An 18,715-nucleotide genomic window follows, 5' to 3' on the forward strand; every position below is an offset into this window, starting at 1 on the left:
ACATGCCCTGACTCACAGCAATGTACACTGGCTCACAGCAACATACCCTGACTCATAGCAATGTACACTGGCTCACCACAACATACCCTGACTCATAGCAATGTACACTGGCTCACAGCAACATACCCTGACTCATAGCAATGTACACTGGCTCACAGCAACATACCCTGACTCATAGCAATGTACACTGGCTCACAGCAACATGCCCTAACTCATAGCAATGTACACTGGCTCACAGCAACATGCCCTGACTCATAGCAATGTACACTGGCTCACCACAACATGCCCTGACTCATAGCAATGTACACTGGCTCACCGCAACATACCCTGACTCACAGCAATGTACACTGGCTCACAGCAACATACCCTGGCTCATGGCAACATACCCTGGCTCACAGCAATGTACACTGGCTCACAGCAACATACCCTGACTCATAGCAATGTACACTGGCTCACAGCAACATACCCTGGCTCATGGCAACATACCCTGGCTCACAGCAATGTACACTGGCTCACCGCAACATGCCCTGACTCATAGCAATGTACACTGGCTCACCGCAACATACCCTGACTCATAGCAATGTACACTGGCTCACAGCAACATGCCCTGACTCATAGCAATGTACACTGGCTCACCACAACATGCCCTGACTCATAGCAATGTACACTGGCTCACCGCAACATACCCTGACTCACAGCAATGTACACTGGCTCACAGCAACATACCCTGGCTCATGGCAACATACCCTGGCTCACAGCAATGTACACTGGCTCACAGCAACATACCGTGACTCATAGCAATGTACACTGGCTCACAGCAACATACCCTGGCTCATGGCAACATACCCTGGCTCACAGCAATGTACACTGGCTCACCGCAACATGCCCTGACTCATAGCAATGTACACTGGCTCACCGCAACATACCCTGACTCATAGCAATGTACACTGGCTCACAGCAACATACCCTGACTCATAGCAATGTACACTGGCTCACCACAACATGCCCTGACTCATAGCAATGTACACTGGCTCACCGCAACATGCCCTGACTCATAGCAATGTACACTGGCTCACCGCAACACGCCCTGACTCATAGCAATGTACACTGGCTCACAGCAACATACCCTGACTCATAGCAATGTACACTGGCTCACAGCAACATACCCTGACTCATAGCAATGTACACTGGCTCACAGCAATGTACACTGGCTCACAGCAACATACCCTGACTCATAGCAATGTACACTGGCTCAAAGCAACATACCCTGACTCATAGCAATGTACACTGGCTCACCACAACATACCCTGACTCATAGCAATGTACACTGGCTCACAGCAACATACCCTGACTCATAGCAATGTACACTGGCTCACCGCAACATACCCTGACTCATAGCAATGTACACTGGCTCACAGCAACATACCCTGACTCGTAGCAATCTACACTGGCTCACAGCAACATACTCTGACTCATAGCAATGTACACTGGCTCACCGCAACATGCCCTGATTCATAGCAATGTACACTGGCTCACAGCAACATGCCCTGACTCATAGCAATGTACACTGGCTCACAGCAACATACCCTGATTCATAGCAATGTACTCTGGCTCACAGCAACATACCCTGACTCATAGCAATGTACACTGGCTCACAGCAACATACCCTGATTCATAGCAATGTACACTGGCTCACAGCAACATACCCTGGCTCACAGCAATGTACACTGGCTCACAGCAACATACCCTGATTCATAGCAATGTACACTGGCTCACAGCAACATACCCTGATTCATAGCAATGTACACTGGCTCACAGCAACATACCCTGATTCATAGCAATGTACACTGGCTCACAGCAACATACCCTGATTCATAGCAATGTACACTGGCTCACAGCAACATGCCCTGACTCACAGCAATGTACACTGGCTCACAGCAACATACCCTGACTCATAGCAATGTACACTGGCTCATCACAACATGCCCTGACTCATAGCAATGTACACTGGCTCACAGCAACATACGCTGACTCATAGCAATGTACACTGGCTCACAGCAACATACCCTGGCTCATGGCAACATACCCTGGCTCACAGCAATGTACACTGGCTCACAGCAACATACCCTGACTCATAGCAATGTACACTGGCTCACAGCAACATACCCTGGCTCATGGCAACATACCCTGGCTCACAGCAATGTACACTGGCTCACCGCAACATGCCCTGACTCATAGCAATGTACACTGGCTCACCACAACATGCCCTGAATCATAGCAATGTACACTGGCTCACCGCAACATGCCCTGACTCATAGCAATGTACACTGGCTCACCGCAACATGCCCTGACTCATAGCAATGTACACTGGCTCACAGCAACATACCCTGACTCATAGCAATGTACACTGGCTCACAGCAACATACCCTGACTCATAGCAATGTACACTGGCTCACAGCAATGTACACTGGCTCACAGCAACATACCCTGACTCATAGCAATGTACACTGGCTCACAGCAACATACCCTGACTCATAGCAATGTACACTGGCTCACTGCAACATACCCTGACTCATAGCAATGTACACTGGCTCACAGCAACATACCCTGACTCAGAGCAATGTACACTGGCTCACTGCAACATACCCTGACTCATAACAATGTACACTGGCTCACAGCAACATACCCTGACTCGTAGCAATGTACACTGGCTCACAGCAACATACCCTGACTCATAGCAATGTACACTGGCTCACCGCAACTTGCCCTGATTCATAGCAATGTACACTGGCTCACAGCAACATGCCCTGACTCATAGCAATGTACACTGGCTCACAGCAACATACCCTGATTCATAGCAATGTACACTGGCTCACAGCAACATACCCTGGCTCACAGCAATGTACACTGGCTCACAGCAACATACCCTGATTCATAGCAATGTACACTGGTTCACAGCAACATACCCTGATTCATAGCAATGTACACTGGCTCACAGCAACATACCCTGATTCATAGCAATGTACACTGGCTCACAGCAACATGCCCTGACTCACAGCAATGTACACTGGCTCACAGCAACATACCCTGACTCATAGCAATGTACACTGGCTCACCACAACATGCCCTGACTCATAGCAATGTACACTGGCTCACAGCAACATACCCTGACTCATAGCAATGTACACTGGCTCACAGCAACATACCCTGACTCATAGCAATGTACACTGGCTCACAGCAACATGCCCTAACTCATAGCAATGTACACTGGCTCACAGCAACATGCCCTGACTCATAGCAATGTACACTGGCTCACCACAACATGCCCTGACTCATAGCAATGTACACTGGCTCACCGCAACATACCCTGACTCACAGCAATGTACACTGGCTCACAGCAACATACCCTGGCTCATGGCAACATACCCTGGCTCACAGCAATGTACACTGGCTCACAACAACATACCCTGACTCATAGCAATGTACACTGGCTCACAGCAACATACCCTGGCTCATGGCAACATACCCTGGCTCACAGCAATGTACACTGGCTCACCGCAACATGCCCTGACTCATAGCAATGTACACTGGCTCACCGCAACATACCCTGACTCATAGCAATGTACACTGGCTCACAGCAACATACCCTGACTCATAGCAATGTACACTGGCTCACCACAACATGCCCTGACTCATAGCAATGTACACTGGCTCACCGCAACATGCCCTGACTCATAGCAATGTACACTGGCTCACCGCAACATGCCCTGACTCATAGCAATGTACACTGGCTCACAGCAACATACCCTGACTCATAGCAATGTACACTGGCTCACAGCAACATACCCTGACTCATAGCAATGTACACTGGCTCACAGCAATGTACACTGGCTCACAGCAACATACCCTGACTCATAGCAATGTACACTGGCTCACAGCAACATACCCTGACTCATAGCAATGTACACTGGCTCACCGCAACATACCCTGACTCATAGCAATGTACACTGGCTCACAGCAACATACCCTGACTCATAGCAATGTACACTGGCTCACCACAACATACCCTGACTCATAGCAATGTACACTGGCTCAAAGCAACATACCCTGACTCATAGCAATGTACACTGGCTCACCGCAACATACCCTGACTCATAGCAATGTACACTGGCTCACCACAACATACCCTGACTCATAGCAATGTACACTGGCTCACAGCAACATGCCCTGACTCATAGCAATGTACACTGGCTCACCACAACATACCCTGACTCACAGCAATGTACACTGGCTCACCACAACATACCCTGACTCATAGCAATGTACACTGGCTCACAGCAACATACCCTGACTCATAGCAATGTACACTGGCTCACAGCAACATACCCTGGCTCATGGCAACATACCCTGGCTCACAGCAATGTACACTGGCTCACAGCAACATACCCTGACTCATAGCAATGTACACTGGCTCACCGCAACATGCCCTGACTCATAGCAATGTACACTGGCTCACAGCAACATACCCTGGCTCTTGGCAACATACCCTGGCTCACAGCAATGTACACTGGCTCACAGCAACATACCCTGGCTCACAGCAATGTACACTGGCTCACAGCAACATACCCTGACTCATAGCAATGTACACTGGCTCACTGCAACATGCCCTGACTCATAGCAATGTACACTGGCTCACAGCAACATACCCTGGCTCACAGCAATGTACACTGGCTCACAGCAACATACCCTGACTCATAGCAATGTACACTGGCTCACCGCAACATACCCTGACTCATAGCAATGTACACTGGCTCACAGCAACATGCCCTGACTCATAGCAATGTACACTGGCTCACTGCAACATACCCTGACTCATAGCAATGTACACTGGCTCACAGCAACATGCCCTGACTCATAGCAATGTACACTGGCTCACCGCAACATACCCTGACTCATAGCAATGTACACTGGCTCACAGCAACATACCCTGACTCATAGCAATGTACACTGGCTCACAGCAACATACCCTGACTCATAGCAATGTACACTGGCTCACCGCAACATACCCTGACTCATAGCAATGTACACTGGCTCACCGCAACATATCCTGACTCATAGCAATGTACACTGGTTCACCGCAACATACCCTGACTCATAGCAATGTACACTGGCTCACAGCAACATGCCCTGACTCATAGCAATGTACACTGGCTCACCGCAACATACCCTGACTCATAGCAATGTACACTGGCTCACCGCAACATACCCTGACTCATAGCAATGTACACTGGCTCACAACAACATACCCTGACTCATAACAATGTACACTGGCTCACCACAACATACCCTGACTCATAGCAATGTACACTGGCTCACAACAACATACCCTGACTCATAACAATGTACACTGGCTCACAGTAACATACCCTGGCTCACAGTAACATACCCTGACTCATAGCAATGTACACTGGCTCACAGTAACATACCCTGGCTCACAGTAACATACCCTGGCTCACAGTAACATACCCTGACTCATAGCAATGTACACTGGCTCACAACAACATACCCTGACTCATAACAATGTACACTGGCTCACAGCAACATACCCTGACTCACAGCAATGTACACTGGCTCACGTTAACATACCCTGACTCATAGCAATGTACACTGGCTCACAGTAACATAACCTGACTCATAGCAATGTACACTGGCTCACAGCAACATACCCTGACTCATAGCAATGTACACTGGCTCACAGTAACATACCCTGACTCATAGCAATGTACACTGGCTCACGTTAACATACCCTGACTCATAGCAATGTACACTGGCTCACAGTAACATACCCTGACTCATAGCAATGTACACTGGCTCACAGCAACATACCCTGACTCATAGCAATGTACACTGGCTCACAGTAACATACCCTGACTCATAGCAATGTACACTGGCTCACAGTAACATACCCTGACTCATAGCAATGTACACTGGCTCACAGCAACATACCCTGACTCATAGCAATGTACACTGGCTCACCACAACATACCCTGACTCATAGCAATGTACACTGGCTCACAACAACATACCCTGACTCATAACAATGTACACTGGCTCACAGCAACATACCCTGACTCATAGCAATGTACACTGGCTCACCACAACATACCCTGACTCATAGCAATGTACACTGGCTCACAGCAACATACCCTGACTCATAGCAATGTACACTGGCTCACAGTAACATACCCTGACTCACAGCAGGATACCCTGACTCACAGCAACATACCCTGACTCACAGCAGGATACCCTGACTCATGTCGTAGATGGATTAATGAAAATGTCTATAATAACATAATATGTGACATTTAAAGAGACTAAGAACAAGTATTATTATTATTATTCCTAGGTAGTAGGTTGATAGACAGCAACCACCCAGGGAGGTACTACTGTCCTGTGGTAGTAGGTTGATAGACAGCAACCACCCAGGGAGTTACTACTGTCCTGTGGTAGTAGGTTGATAGACAGCAACCACCCAGGGAGGTACTACTGTCCTGTGGTAGTAGGTTGATAGACAGCAACCACCCAGGGAGGTACTACTGTCCTGTGGTAGTAGGTTGATAGACAGCAACCACCCAGGGAGGTACTACTGTCCTGTGGTAGTAGGTTGATAGACAGCAACCACCCAGGGAGGTACTACTGTCCTGTGGTAGTAGGTTGATAGACAGCAACCACCCAGGGAGGTACTACTGTCCTGTGGTAGTAGGTTGATAGACAGCAACCACCCAGGGAGGTACTACTGTCCTGTGGTAGTAGGTTGATAGACAGCAACCACCCAGGGAGGTACTACTGTCCTGTGGTAGTAGGTTGATAGACAGCAACCACCCAGGGAGGTACTGTCATCCTGCCAAGTGAGTGTGAAACAGAAACTTGTAATTGTTTTACATGATGGTAGGATTGCTGGTGTCTTTTGTCTGTTTCATAAACACACAGGATAGCAGGTATATCTTGCTACTTCTACTTACACTTAGGTCACACTCACATGTATGTACATGCATCTATATTCACACCCATCTGGGTTTTCTTCTATATTCTTAATAGTTTCATTTTTTTTTTTTTCAACAAGTTGGCTGTCTCCCACTGAGGCAGGGTGACCCAAAAAGAAAATACTTCCATCATCATTCAACACTTTCATCTCACTCATACATAATCACAATAGGTCTTATTCTTCTTTATTTCCTCTTATCTCTATGGTGAAGTGGAATAGAATTCTTCCTCAGTAAGTTATGTGTTTCACAAGAGAACTAAAATGCTGGAAGTAAGGGGCTAGTTACCACTTCTCTATAAATTACTAAATTTAAAAAGAAAAACTTTTGTTTTTCTTTTTGTTTACTTCCTTCCTAATTATATATTTTTAATGTATGTTACTACATAAAAGAGAAATGATATTGATTTTTTTTTCCCAGAAAGCCCACGATCAGAAGGTTATCTTACCTTCTACAACCCACCATCACAAGGAAGACTTGCCCTCTACAACCCACCATCACAAGGAAGACTTGCCCTCTACAACCCACCATCACAAGGAAGACTTGCCCTCTACAACCCACCATCACAAGGAAGACTTGCCCTCTACAACCCACCATCACAAGGAAGACTTGCCCTCTACAACCCACCATCACAAGGAAGACTTGCCCTCTACAACCCACCATCACAAGGAAGACTTGCCCTCTACAACCCACCATCACAAGGAAGACTTGCCCTCTACAACCCACCATCAGAGAACAGTCTTGCCTTCAGCTCCCACAAAGTATCGGTCATCCACAACAAGTGCCAGACGAGGTCTTAATCCTCATTTAATCAACAAAAGGACCTGTTCTGGTAAGCACTTCATTATAATTTTAAAACTAACCTGATTTTAATATTTTTTTACAGTGTTATATGCATCAGTTTTTCACTAAATTATATTTTAACACTTAAACTGTGTCTGATGTACTAGTATGCAAATACTGTCTGTGTGTCCGATGTACTAGTATGCAAATACTGTCTGTGTGTCCGATGTACTAGTATGGAAACGTTGTCTGTGTCTGACGTACTAGTATACAGATGCTGTCCTTGTGTCTGATGTGCTAGTACGCAAGTGCTGTCTGTGTGTCCAATGTACTAGTATGCAAATGCTGTTTGTGTGTTCAAGGTACTAGTATGCAAATGTTCTCTGTGTGTCTGACATATTGTGATGTCAGCATTCTTCTGGCAAGACAGTGACTGAACGAGTGACAGTGGAAAAGTTTTCTTTTTTATCAGGTCAACCTACCTTGGTGATAGATGTTAAAAAAAATAATAATTTGGGATTTTGTTATTCTTGAGTACCTGTTCTTTCAAGAAATTCACAAGTGCTTGCACAACTAGCCATAAATTTAACAACAATAAAAAACAAAGAAACTTTATTTTTTCTGCAGTATACAAAATGTAGTTTACACATAATAAAATATTGTTAAGCACAAAAGAAAGCCACTAACATGTGCATTTTGGGCAGACTAATACTAATACTTACAAAGTACACTGTACTTAAGGACTAGACAGGTTATTGAGTAGGATTTTTTTTTTTTAAATGTACAAGAGGTGAGGTGCAATTTTAAGTATGCATTAATACAAGAAAGAGAGAGGTAGGTCATGGAAAATATACTAAATGTTACATAGAATGTATTAATATGCTAATCAGTTCTCTTGTGTTCCTTGATTTCATAAATTTGTTGTGACAACTTAGAGAATGTATAAATAAGCATTTAGTTAGTTATTGCCTCATTAATCTTAACCACTTTGCCATCCGTGCCATAGTACCATGGGTTTGAGGTCACTGTCTGTGCCGTAGTACTACACCATGAGCTCAGCTCACTCAGATAAGCTGTGAGTGGTAAATTTGGACCTACATATGAGAGAATGGGTCTATGTGATAAGTGTGCACCATCTTCTTTCTTTCAACACACTGGCCGTATCCCACCGAGGCGGGGTGGCCCAAAAGGAAAGACGAAAGTTTCTCCATTTACATTTAGTAATACATACAGGAGAAGGGGTTACTAGCCCCTTGCTCCTGGCATTTTAGTCGCCTCTTACAACACTCATGGCTTATGGAGGAAGAATTCTATTCCACTTCCCCATGGAGGTAAGAGGAAATAAACAAGAACAAGAACTAGAAAGAAAATAGAAGAAAACCCAGAGGGGTATGTATATATATGCTTGTACATGTATTGTACATGTTATTTTCATATAGTCGGACTTGAGTCCTGGAAATGGGAAGTACAATGCCTGCACTTTAAAGGAGGGGTTTGGGATATTGGCAGTTTGGAGGGATATGTTGTGTATCTTTATATGTATATGTGGTGAAAGTGTTGAATGATGATGAAAGTATTTTCTTTTTGGGGATTTTCTTTTTTTTTTGGGTCACCCTGCCTCGGGAGACGGCTGACTTGTTGAAAAAAAAAAAAAAAAAACATGTATGTGCAGTGTGACCTAAGTGTAAGTAGAAGTAGCAAGACGTACCTGAAATCTTCCGTGTTTATGAAACAGAAAAAAGACACCAGCAATCCTACCATCATGTAAAACAATTACAGGCTTCAGTTTTACACTCACTTGGCAGGACAGTAGTACCTCCCTGGGCAGTTGCTGTCTACCAACCTACTACCTAGGAGTGTGCACCATATTAAAAAAAAAAAAATTCTGCAGCAAGCAGCGCATGATGAGAAAAAGCTGCAACCGTGTTTTTTTATTTAAAACAACAACTTTGCGGTGTATTTTCGTATTGTTTTGAGGGTTGTATTCTTGATTTCTTGGCCTCATTTGATAGAATAAAAGATATATTGCAGAAATAGTGATAATTTTGATTGGTTTCAGGGCTGAAAATAGCTTGAAATTGAGCTCAAATTAGTGGAAGTACTTGATTTTTTCAGATATTCCAAAGTACACATCTAACTTGTCAGTCTAATACACTTTCAGGAATGCACTAACATTATTTACAATTATTACAATAATGCAGTGGTCTGCATAGGAGTAAATCTTCTATTTTTTTGTGAATAAAAATTCAAAATGGAAAGCAAACATAATATAAGAGGGGCCTGGAGATGTGAATAATGAACAGAGAAAATGTTTTTAGTGCCAGGAATGTCTACATTGTTTATTCTAAACTCTATTTTGAAATTTACAGTATTTGGTTGTTGAAATTGGTAAATGAGCAGTTTCTTGTACTGACTCGATAGAATAGAATGAATACTAGTGAAATAGCTATGAGTTTGGTTGACTGAAACAGTGTAAATGACCAAAAATAGGGCTTAAAGTGGGCGAAATTGCTCTTGTGTAAATATCGCTGAGATCGCTAACTTAGTGAAAGCATAATTCCGTAAGTTTTCCATCAAATTTATTACTTTTGGTTTCATTACCTTTGGAAAATGAATCTTTATCATTTCAGAAGAAAAGATCTTTTTTTTAAATTCTTGGATACTGAGAGCAATTCTCAGATTAGGCATGTGGACAATGAAAGAGTAAGACAGGCTTAAATCTGCCCCAAATGCTCAGAATATTAAGGGGCTTTCTGCGTGCACACCTAAAGGTCACCCATCTCTGTACAAACATTGTATCATGCAGAAATAAATATTTTTCTTTCTTTCAACAAACTGGCTATATCCCACCAAGGCAGGGTGGCCTCGTGCAACACGCATGGCTTACAGAGGAAGAATTCTATTCCACTTCCCCATGGAGATCTTCTTTCAACAAACTGGCCGTATCCCACTGAGGCAGGGTGGCCCAGAAAGAAAAGCGAAAGTTTTTCTTTTTCTTTCTTTTCTTTCAGCACACCGGCTGTATCCCACCGAGGTGGGGTGGCCCAAAAGGAAAAACAAAAGTTTCTCCTTTCAAATTTAGTAATATATACAGGAGAAGGGGGTACTAGCCCCTTGCTCCTGGCATTTCAGTCGCCTCTTACGACACACATGGCTTACGGAGGAAGAATTCTGTTCCACTTCCCCATGGAGATAAGAGGAAATAAACAAGAACAAGAACTAGTAAGAAAATAGAAGAAAACCCAGAGGGGTGTGTATATATATATATACACTTGTACATGTATGTGTAGTGTGACCTAAGTGTAAGTAGAAGTAGCAAGACGTACCTGAAATCTTGCATGTTTAAGATACAGAAAAAAGACACCAGCAATCCTACCATCATGTAAAACAATTACAGGTTTCCATTTTACACTCACTTGGCAGGATGGTAGTACCTTCCTGGGTGGTTGCTGTCTACCAACCTACTACCTAGAAGGAAATCAATTTTTTTTTTTTTTTTTTTTTCTCAACAAGTCGGTCGTCTCCCACCGAGGCAGGGTGACCCAAAAAAGAAAGAAACTCCCCAAAAAGAAAATACTTTCATCATCATTCAACACTTTCACCACACTCACACATTATCACTGCTTTTGCAGAGGTGCTCAGAATACAACAGTTTAGAAGCATATACGTATAAAGATACACAACATATCCCTCCAAACTGCCAATATCCCAAACCCCTCCTTTAAAGTGCAGGCATTGTAGTTCCCATTTCCAGGACTCAAGTCCGACTATATGAAAATAACCAGTTTCCCTGAATCCCTTCACTAAATATTACCCTACTCACACTCCAACAGATCGTCAGGTCCCAAGTATCATTCATCTCCATTCACTCCTATCAAACACGCTCATGCACGCTTGCTGGAAGTCCAAGCCCCTCGCCCACAAAACCTCCTTTACCCCCTCTTTCCAACCCTTTCGAGGACGACCCCTACCCCTCTTTCCTTCCCCTATAGATTTATATGCTTTCCATGTCATTCTACTTTGATCCATTCTCTCTAAATGACCAAACCACCTCAACAACCCCTCTTCTACCCTCTGACTAATGCTTTTATTAACTCCACACCTTCTCCTAATTTCCACACTCCGAATTTTCTGCATAATATTTACACCACACATTGCCCTTAGACAGGACATCTCCACTGCCTCCAACCGTCTCCTCGCTGCTGCATTTACCACCCGAGCTTCACATCCATATAAGAGTGTTGGTACTACTATACTTTCATACATTCCCTTCTTTGCCTCCATAGATAACGTTTTTTGACTCCACATATACCTCAACGCACCACTCACCTTTTTTCCCTCATCAATTCTATGATTAACCTCATCCTTCATAAATCCATCCTCCGACACGTCAACTCCCAAGTATCTGAAAACATTCACTTCTTCGATACTCCTCCTCCCCAATTTGATATCCAATTTTTCTTTATCTAAATCATTTGATACCCTCATCACCTTACTCTTTTCTATGTTCACTTTCAACTTTCTACCTTTACACACATTCTCAAACTCATTCACTAACCTTTGCAATTTTTCTTTAGAATCTCCCATAAGCACAGTATCATCAGCAAAAAGTAACTGTGTCGATTCCCATTTTGAATTTGATTCCCCATAATTTAATCCCACCCCTCTCCCGAACACCCTAGCATTTACTTCCTTTACAACCCCATCTATAAATATATTAAACAACCATGGTGACATTACACATCCCTGTCTAAGACCTACTTTTACCGGGAAGTATTCTCCCTCTCTTCTACACACCCTAACCTGAGCCTCACTATCCTCATAAAAGCTCTTTACAGCATTTAGTAACTTACCACCTATTCCATAAACTTGCAACATCTGCCACATTGCTCCTCTATCCACTCTATCATATGCCTTTTCTAAATCCATAAATGCAATAAAAACTTCCCTACCTTTATCTAAATACTGTTCACATATATGCTTCAATGTAAACACTTGATCTACACATCCCCTACCCACTCTGAAGCCTCCTTGCTCATCCGCAATTCTACATTCTGTTTTACCTCTAAGTCTTTCAATTATAACTCTACCGTATACTCAGTAAACTTATTCCTCTATAATTTTTACAATCTCTTTTGTCCCCTTTCCCTTTATATAAAGGGACTATACATGCTCTCTGCCAATCCCTAGGTACCTTCCACTCTTTCATACATTTATTAAACAAATGTACCAACCACTCCAACACTATATCCCCCCCTGCTTTTAACATTTCTGTCATGATCCCATCAGTTCCAGCTGCTTTACCCCCTTTCATTCTACGTAATGCCTCACGTACCTCCACCACACTTACATTCTGCTCTTCTTCACTCCTAAAAGATGGTATACCTCCCTGGCCAGTGCATGAAATTACCACCTCCCTTTCTTCCTCAACATTTAAAAGTTCCTCAAAATATTCTCGCCATCTACCTAATACCTCCCTCTCCCCATCTACTAACTCCCCTACTCTGTTTTTAACGGACAAATCCATACTTTCCCTAGGCTTTCTTAACTTGTTTAACTCACTCCAAAATTTTTTCTTATTTTCATTAAAATTTCTTGACAGTGCCTCTCCCACTCTTTCATCTGCTTTCCTTTTGCACTCTCTCACCACTCTCTTCACCTTTCTTTTACTCTCCATATACTCTGCTCTTCTTACAACACTTCTGCTTTGTAAAAACCTCTCGTAAGCTACCTTTTTCTCTTTTATCACACCCTTTACTTCATCATTCCACCAATCACTCCTCTTTCCTCCTGCCCCCACCCTTCTATAACCACAAACTTCTGCCCCACATTCTAATACTGCATTTTTAAAACTATTCCAACCCTCTTCAACCCCCCCACTACTCATCTTTGCACTAGCCCACCTTTCTGCCAATAGTCGCTTATATCTCGCCCGAACTTCCTCCTCCCTTACTTGTTGTTGCCACCTTCCTCTTTTCCCATCTACCTCTTACTCTAACTGTAGCTACAACTAAATAATGATCTGATATATCAGTTGCCCCTCTATAAACATGTACATCCTGGAGCCTACCCATCAACCTTTTATCCACCAATACATAATCTAACAAACTACTTTCATTACGTGCTACATCGTACCTTGTATATTTATTTATCCTCTTTTTCATAAAATATGTATTACTTATTACCAAATTTCTTTCTACACATAGCTCAATTAAAGGCTCCCCATTTACATTTACCCCTGGCACCCCAAATTTACCTACTACTCCCTCCATAACATTTTTACCCACTTTAGCATTGAAATCCCCAACCACCATTACTCTCACTCTTGATTCAAAACTCCCCACGCATTCACTCAACATTTCCCAGAATCTCTCTCTCTCCTCTACACTTCTCTCTTCTCCAGGTGCATACACGCTTACTATAACCCACTTTTCACATCCAATCTTATTTTACTCCACATAATCCTTGAATTTATGCATTTGTAGTCCCTCTTTTCCTGCCATAGCCTATCCTTCAACATTATTGCTACTCCTTCTTTAGCTCTAACTCTATTTGAAACCCCTGACCTAATCCCATTTATTCCTCTCCATTGAAACTCTCCCACCCCCTTCAGCTTTGTTTCACTTAAAGCCAGGACATCCAGTTTCTTCTCATTCATAACATCCACAGTCATCTCTTTCTTATCATTTGCACAACATCCATGCACATTCAGACTTCCCATATGTTGAAATAAATTGAAATTGAAAGTTTATATTCCAGAGTGACAGTATAATCAACAGAATTTATATAAAGCCTAGAAAAGAGATGAGCTTTCAGCTAAGACTACAAAAATCAAGTATTTCTGCTACTTTGAGCCCAATTTCAAACTACTTCCAGTCCTGAAACCACTCAAAATCATCTCTATTTCAGTGGTGTCTTCCATTCTGTCAAATGATACAAAGACATAGCCAATAAACCCATAAAAATCATCCTAGAAAACACTTCAAAATCACTGTTTTAAACCAAACTTTTGCTTTTCCCATTATGTACTCCATGAGACAGGATTTTATTCTGTGCACACCCACCACATACAAATTCTCTCATGTCTAGGTGCAGATTTACCACTCACAGTTTATCTGAGTGATCTGTGCTCAAAATGTAGATCTGTGTGAGGGACCATGACATCAATAACATAGATCTACATGACAATCACTGTAAGGATTAATAAACAGTTTAAATCAATTCTTGCCTTGATAGGGAGCCATTGTAGCTCAAATAAATAGTGAGAACTCCAGGAAGAAATGAAAATACCGGCCTAGCTACTTGACTCAGCAGAGACTGAAGTCTTTCAAGCAAGCAATTATGCAAACCTACATACAAACAGTTTCAAAAATTTATTTCAGCTCCTCAGCTGGGGGACTGATTACCTCATATTTTGTATGTAGTTCTGTAATTCACATTATGTCCTTGTGTTTTAATGATAAAACCACTAGATGGCAAAACATCTTTAAATCAAGATACCTAGATGTTGCATGAGTATCTGATTCTACGACAAGAAATTAGTTCAATGAGAAGACCTTTGGAGACCTAAAAGTGCTCTCTGTCACTACCTTTGTGGTCACATCTTAGTAGTGATGCTGAACCTCTGAGCAGCACTCTCATAGCGAGCATAGCACTAACACTCAAGAGTAGATAGTTGGACTTTTATTCTGGAGGTTAGATAATAGAGTGGCTGTGTGCTGCAAGTGCTGTGGGGATATTGCAGCTCAGTGGATCAGTACCTGATGACTGCATCTGCACTACTTAACTCTGTAAAAGGCAGCTACTGACTGAGTGCTAGTGAATGTGTTTTTGTCTTTGGGTCGCCCTGTCTGGGTGGGAAATGCCTGACATGTTAAAACAAAATTTATGTTCTGCAAACTAAAGTATTGTATTAAACTGCAGTTCTGTACAACGTCTGAATATCTTCTGAACTTTGATGCATTTTGATGGTAGTTTTGGGAAATAATAAAATATTGTATGGGTTAATGTTTTCTTCTAGTGAATATGTTGTACTAAACATAGAGTAAATAGTTGCTCTTACATACGTATTGACACTTTTAATAAAGATTGTACTCACTTTAAGAAGGTTAATGTATTGTATTTAAATATGGCAGTCTTCAAGCTGGCACTGGACAAGCACCTAAAGTCGGTTCCTGACCAGCCGGGCTGTGGCTCGTACGTTGGTTTGAGTGCAGCCAACAGTAACAGCCTGGTTGATCAGGCTCTGATCCACCAGGAGGCCTGATCACAGACCGGGCCGTGGGGGTGTTGACCCCCGGAACTCTCTCCAGGTAAACTCCAGGTATAGAGCTATTGAAGGATGCTGTAATAATATATTCTTATTGTATGATAATCATTTCCTTTTCTTGGATCAAACCTGATTACCCTCATTACTAATGCATTGTATGTCTCCTTTTTCTTTTCTTTTTTCTTTTTTTTTTAAACTAGCCATGTCCCACTGAGGCAAGGTGACCTAAAAAGAAAAACCAAAGTTTTCTTTTTAAATTTAGTGTTGTAGGTAGTAGGTTGGTAGACAGCAACCACCCAGGGAGGTACTACCGTCCTGCCAAGTGAGTGTAAAACGTAAGCCTGTAATTGTTTTACATGATGGTAGGATTGCTGGTGTCTTTTGTCTGTCTCATAAATATGCAAGATTACAGGTACGTCTTGCTACTTCTACTTACACTTAGGTCACACTACACATACATGGACACGTTTATTTATACACACTCATCTGAGTTTTCTTTGATTTTATCTTAATAGTTCTTGGTCTTATTACTTTTCCTTTTATATCCATGGGGAAGTGGAATAAGAATCTTTCCTCCGTAAGCCATGCGTGTTGTAAAAGTCAACTAAAATGCCGGGAACAATGGGCTAGTAACCCCTTTTCCTGTAAAGATTACTAAAAAGAATAAGAAGAAGAAAATTGTCAAAGTGGGAAGTCTGAATGTGCGTGGATGTTGTGCAAATGATAAGAAAGAGATGATTGTGGATGTTATGAATGAGAAGAAACTGGATGTTCTGGCTTTAAGTGAAACAAAGCTGAAGGGGGTGGGAGAGTTTCAATGGAGAGGAATAAATGGGATTAGGTCAGGGGTTTCAAATAGAGTTAGAGCTAAAGAAGGAGTAGCAATAATGTTGAAGGATAAGCTATGGCAGGAAAAGAGGGACTACAAATGTATAAATTCAAGGATTATGTGGAGTAAAATAAAGATTGGATGTGAAAAGTGGGTTATAGTAAGCGTGTATGCACCTGGAGAAGAGAGAAGTGTAGAGGAGAGAGAGAGATTCTGGGAAATGTTGAGTGAATGCGTGGGGAGTTTTGAATCAAGTGTGAGAGTAATGGTGGTTGGGGATTTCAATGCTAAAGTGGGTAAAAATGTTATGGAGGGAGTAGTAGGTAATTTTGGGGTGCCAGGGGTAAATGTAAATGGGGAGCCTTTAATTGAGCTATGTGTAGAAAGAAATTTGGTAATAAGTAATACATATTTTATGAAAAAGAGGATAAATAAATATACAAGGTATGATGTAGCACGTAATGAAAGTAGTTTGTTAGATTATGTATTGGTGGATAAAAGGTTGATGGGTAGGCTCCAGGATGTACATGTTTATAGAGGGGCAACTGATATATCGGATCATTATTTAGTTGTAGCTACAGTTAGAGTAAGAGGTAAATGGGAAAAGAGGAAGGTGGCAACAACAAGTAAGAGGGAGGTGAAAGTGTATAAACTAAGGGAGGAAGAAGTTAGGGCGAGATATAAGCGACTATTGGCAGAAAGGTGGGCTAGTGCAAAGATGAGTAGTGGGGGGGTTGAAGAGGGTTGGAATAGTTTTAAAAATGCAGTATTAGAATGTGGGGCAGAAGTTTGTGGTTATAGGAGAGTGGGGGCAGGAGGAAAGAGGAGTGATTGGTGGAATGATGAAGTAAAGGGTGTGATAAAAGAGAAAAAGGTAGCTTACGAGAGGTTTTTACAAAGCAGAAGTGTTATAAGAAGAGCAGAGTATATGGAGAGTAAAAGAAAGGTGAAGAGAGTGGTGAGAGAGTGCAAAAGGAGAGCAGATGAAAGAGTGGGAGAGGCACTGTCAAGAAATTTTAATGAAAATAAGAAAAAATTTTGGAGTGAGTTAAACAAGTTAAGAAAGCCTAGGGAAAGTATGGATTTGTCAGTTAAAAACAGAGTAGGGGAGTTAGTAGATGGGGAGAGGGAGGTATTAGGTAGATGGCGAGAATATTTCGAGGAACTTTTAAATGTTAAGGAAGAAAGGGAGGCGGTAATTTCATGCACTGGCCAGGGAGGTATACCATCTTTTAGGAGTGAAGAAGAGCAGACTGTAAGTGTGGTGGAGGTACGTGAGGCATTACGTAGAATGAAAGGGGGTAAAGCAGCTGGAACTGATGGGATCATGACAGAAATGTTAAAAGCAGGGGGGAATATAGTGTTGGAGTGGTTGGTACTTTTGTTTAATAAATGTATGAAAGAGGGGAAGGTACCTAGGGATTGGCGGAGAGCATGTATAGTCCCTTTATATAAAGGGAAAGGGGACAAAAGAGATTGTAAAAATTATAGAGGAATAAGTTTACTGAGTATACCAGGAAAAGTATACGGTAGGGTTATAATTGAAAGAATTAGAGGTAAGACAGAATGTAGAATTGCGGACGAACAAGGAGGTTTCAGAGTGGGTAGGGGATGTGTAGATCAAGTGTTTACATTGAAGCATATATGTGAACAGTATTTAGATAAAGGTAGGGAAGTTTTTATTGCATTTATGGATTTAGAAAAGGCATATGATAGAGTGGATAGAGGAGCAATGTGGCAGATGTTGCAAGTATATGGAATAGGTGGTAAGTTATTAAATGCTGTAAAGAG

The 18,715-nt window shown here is 42.3% G+C and overlaps 1 protein-coding gene across 3 annotated transcripts in view; it reads left to right on the forward strand.

Annotated features, from left to right (window-relative positions):
• The window catches only part of LOC128697036 (SMC5-SMC6 complex localization factor protein 1), a 143,029-nt gene that overhangs the window by 99,372 nt on the left and 24,942 nt on the right, over positions 1-18,715 (forward strand). For all 3 annotated transcript variants that reach the window (XM_070095266.1, XM_070095268.1, XM_070095267.1), the window contains one exon: positions 7,464-7,875. In XM_070095266.1, coding sequence (XP_069951367.1) covers positions 7,464-7,875 — 412 coding nt within the window. The remainder of the gene's footprint in view (positions 1-7,463; positions 7,876-18,715) is intronic.

This window comes from Cherax quadricarinatus, chromosome 49 (assembly GCF_038502225.1).
Source record: "Cherax quadricarinatus isolate ZL_2023a chromosome 49, ASM3850222v1, whole genome shotgun sequence".
Taxonomy (NCBI): domain Eukaryota; kingdom Metazoa; phylum Arthropoda; class Malacostraca; order Decapoda; family Parastacidae; genus Cherax; species Cherax quadricarinatus.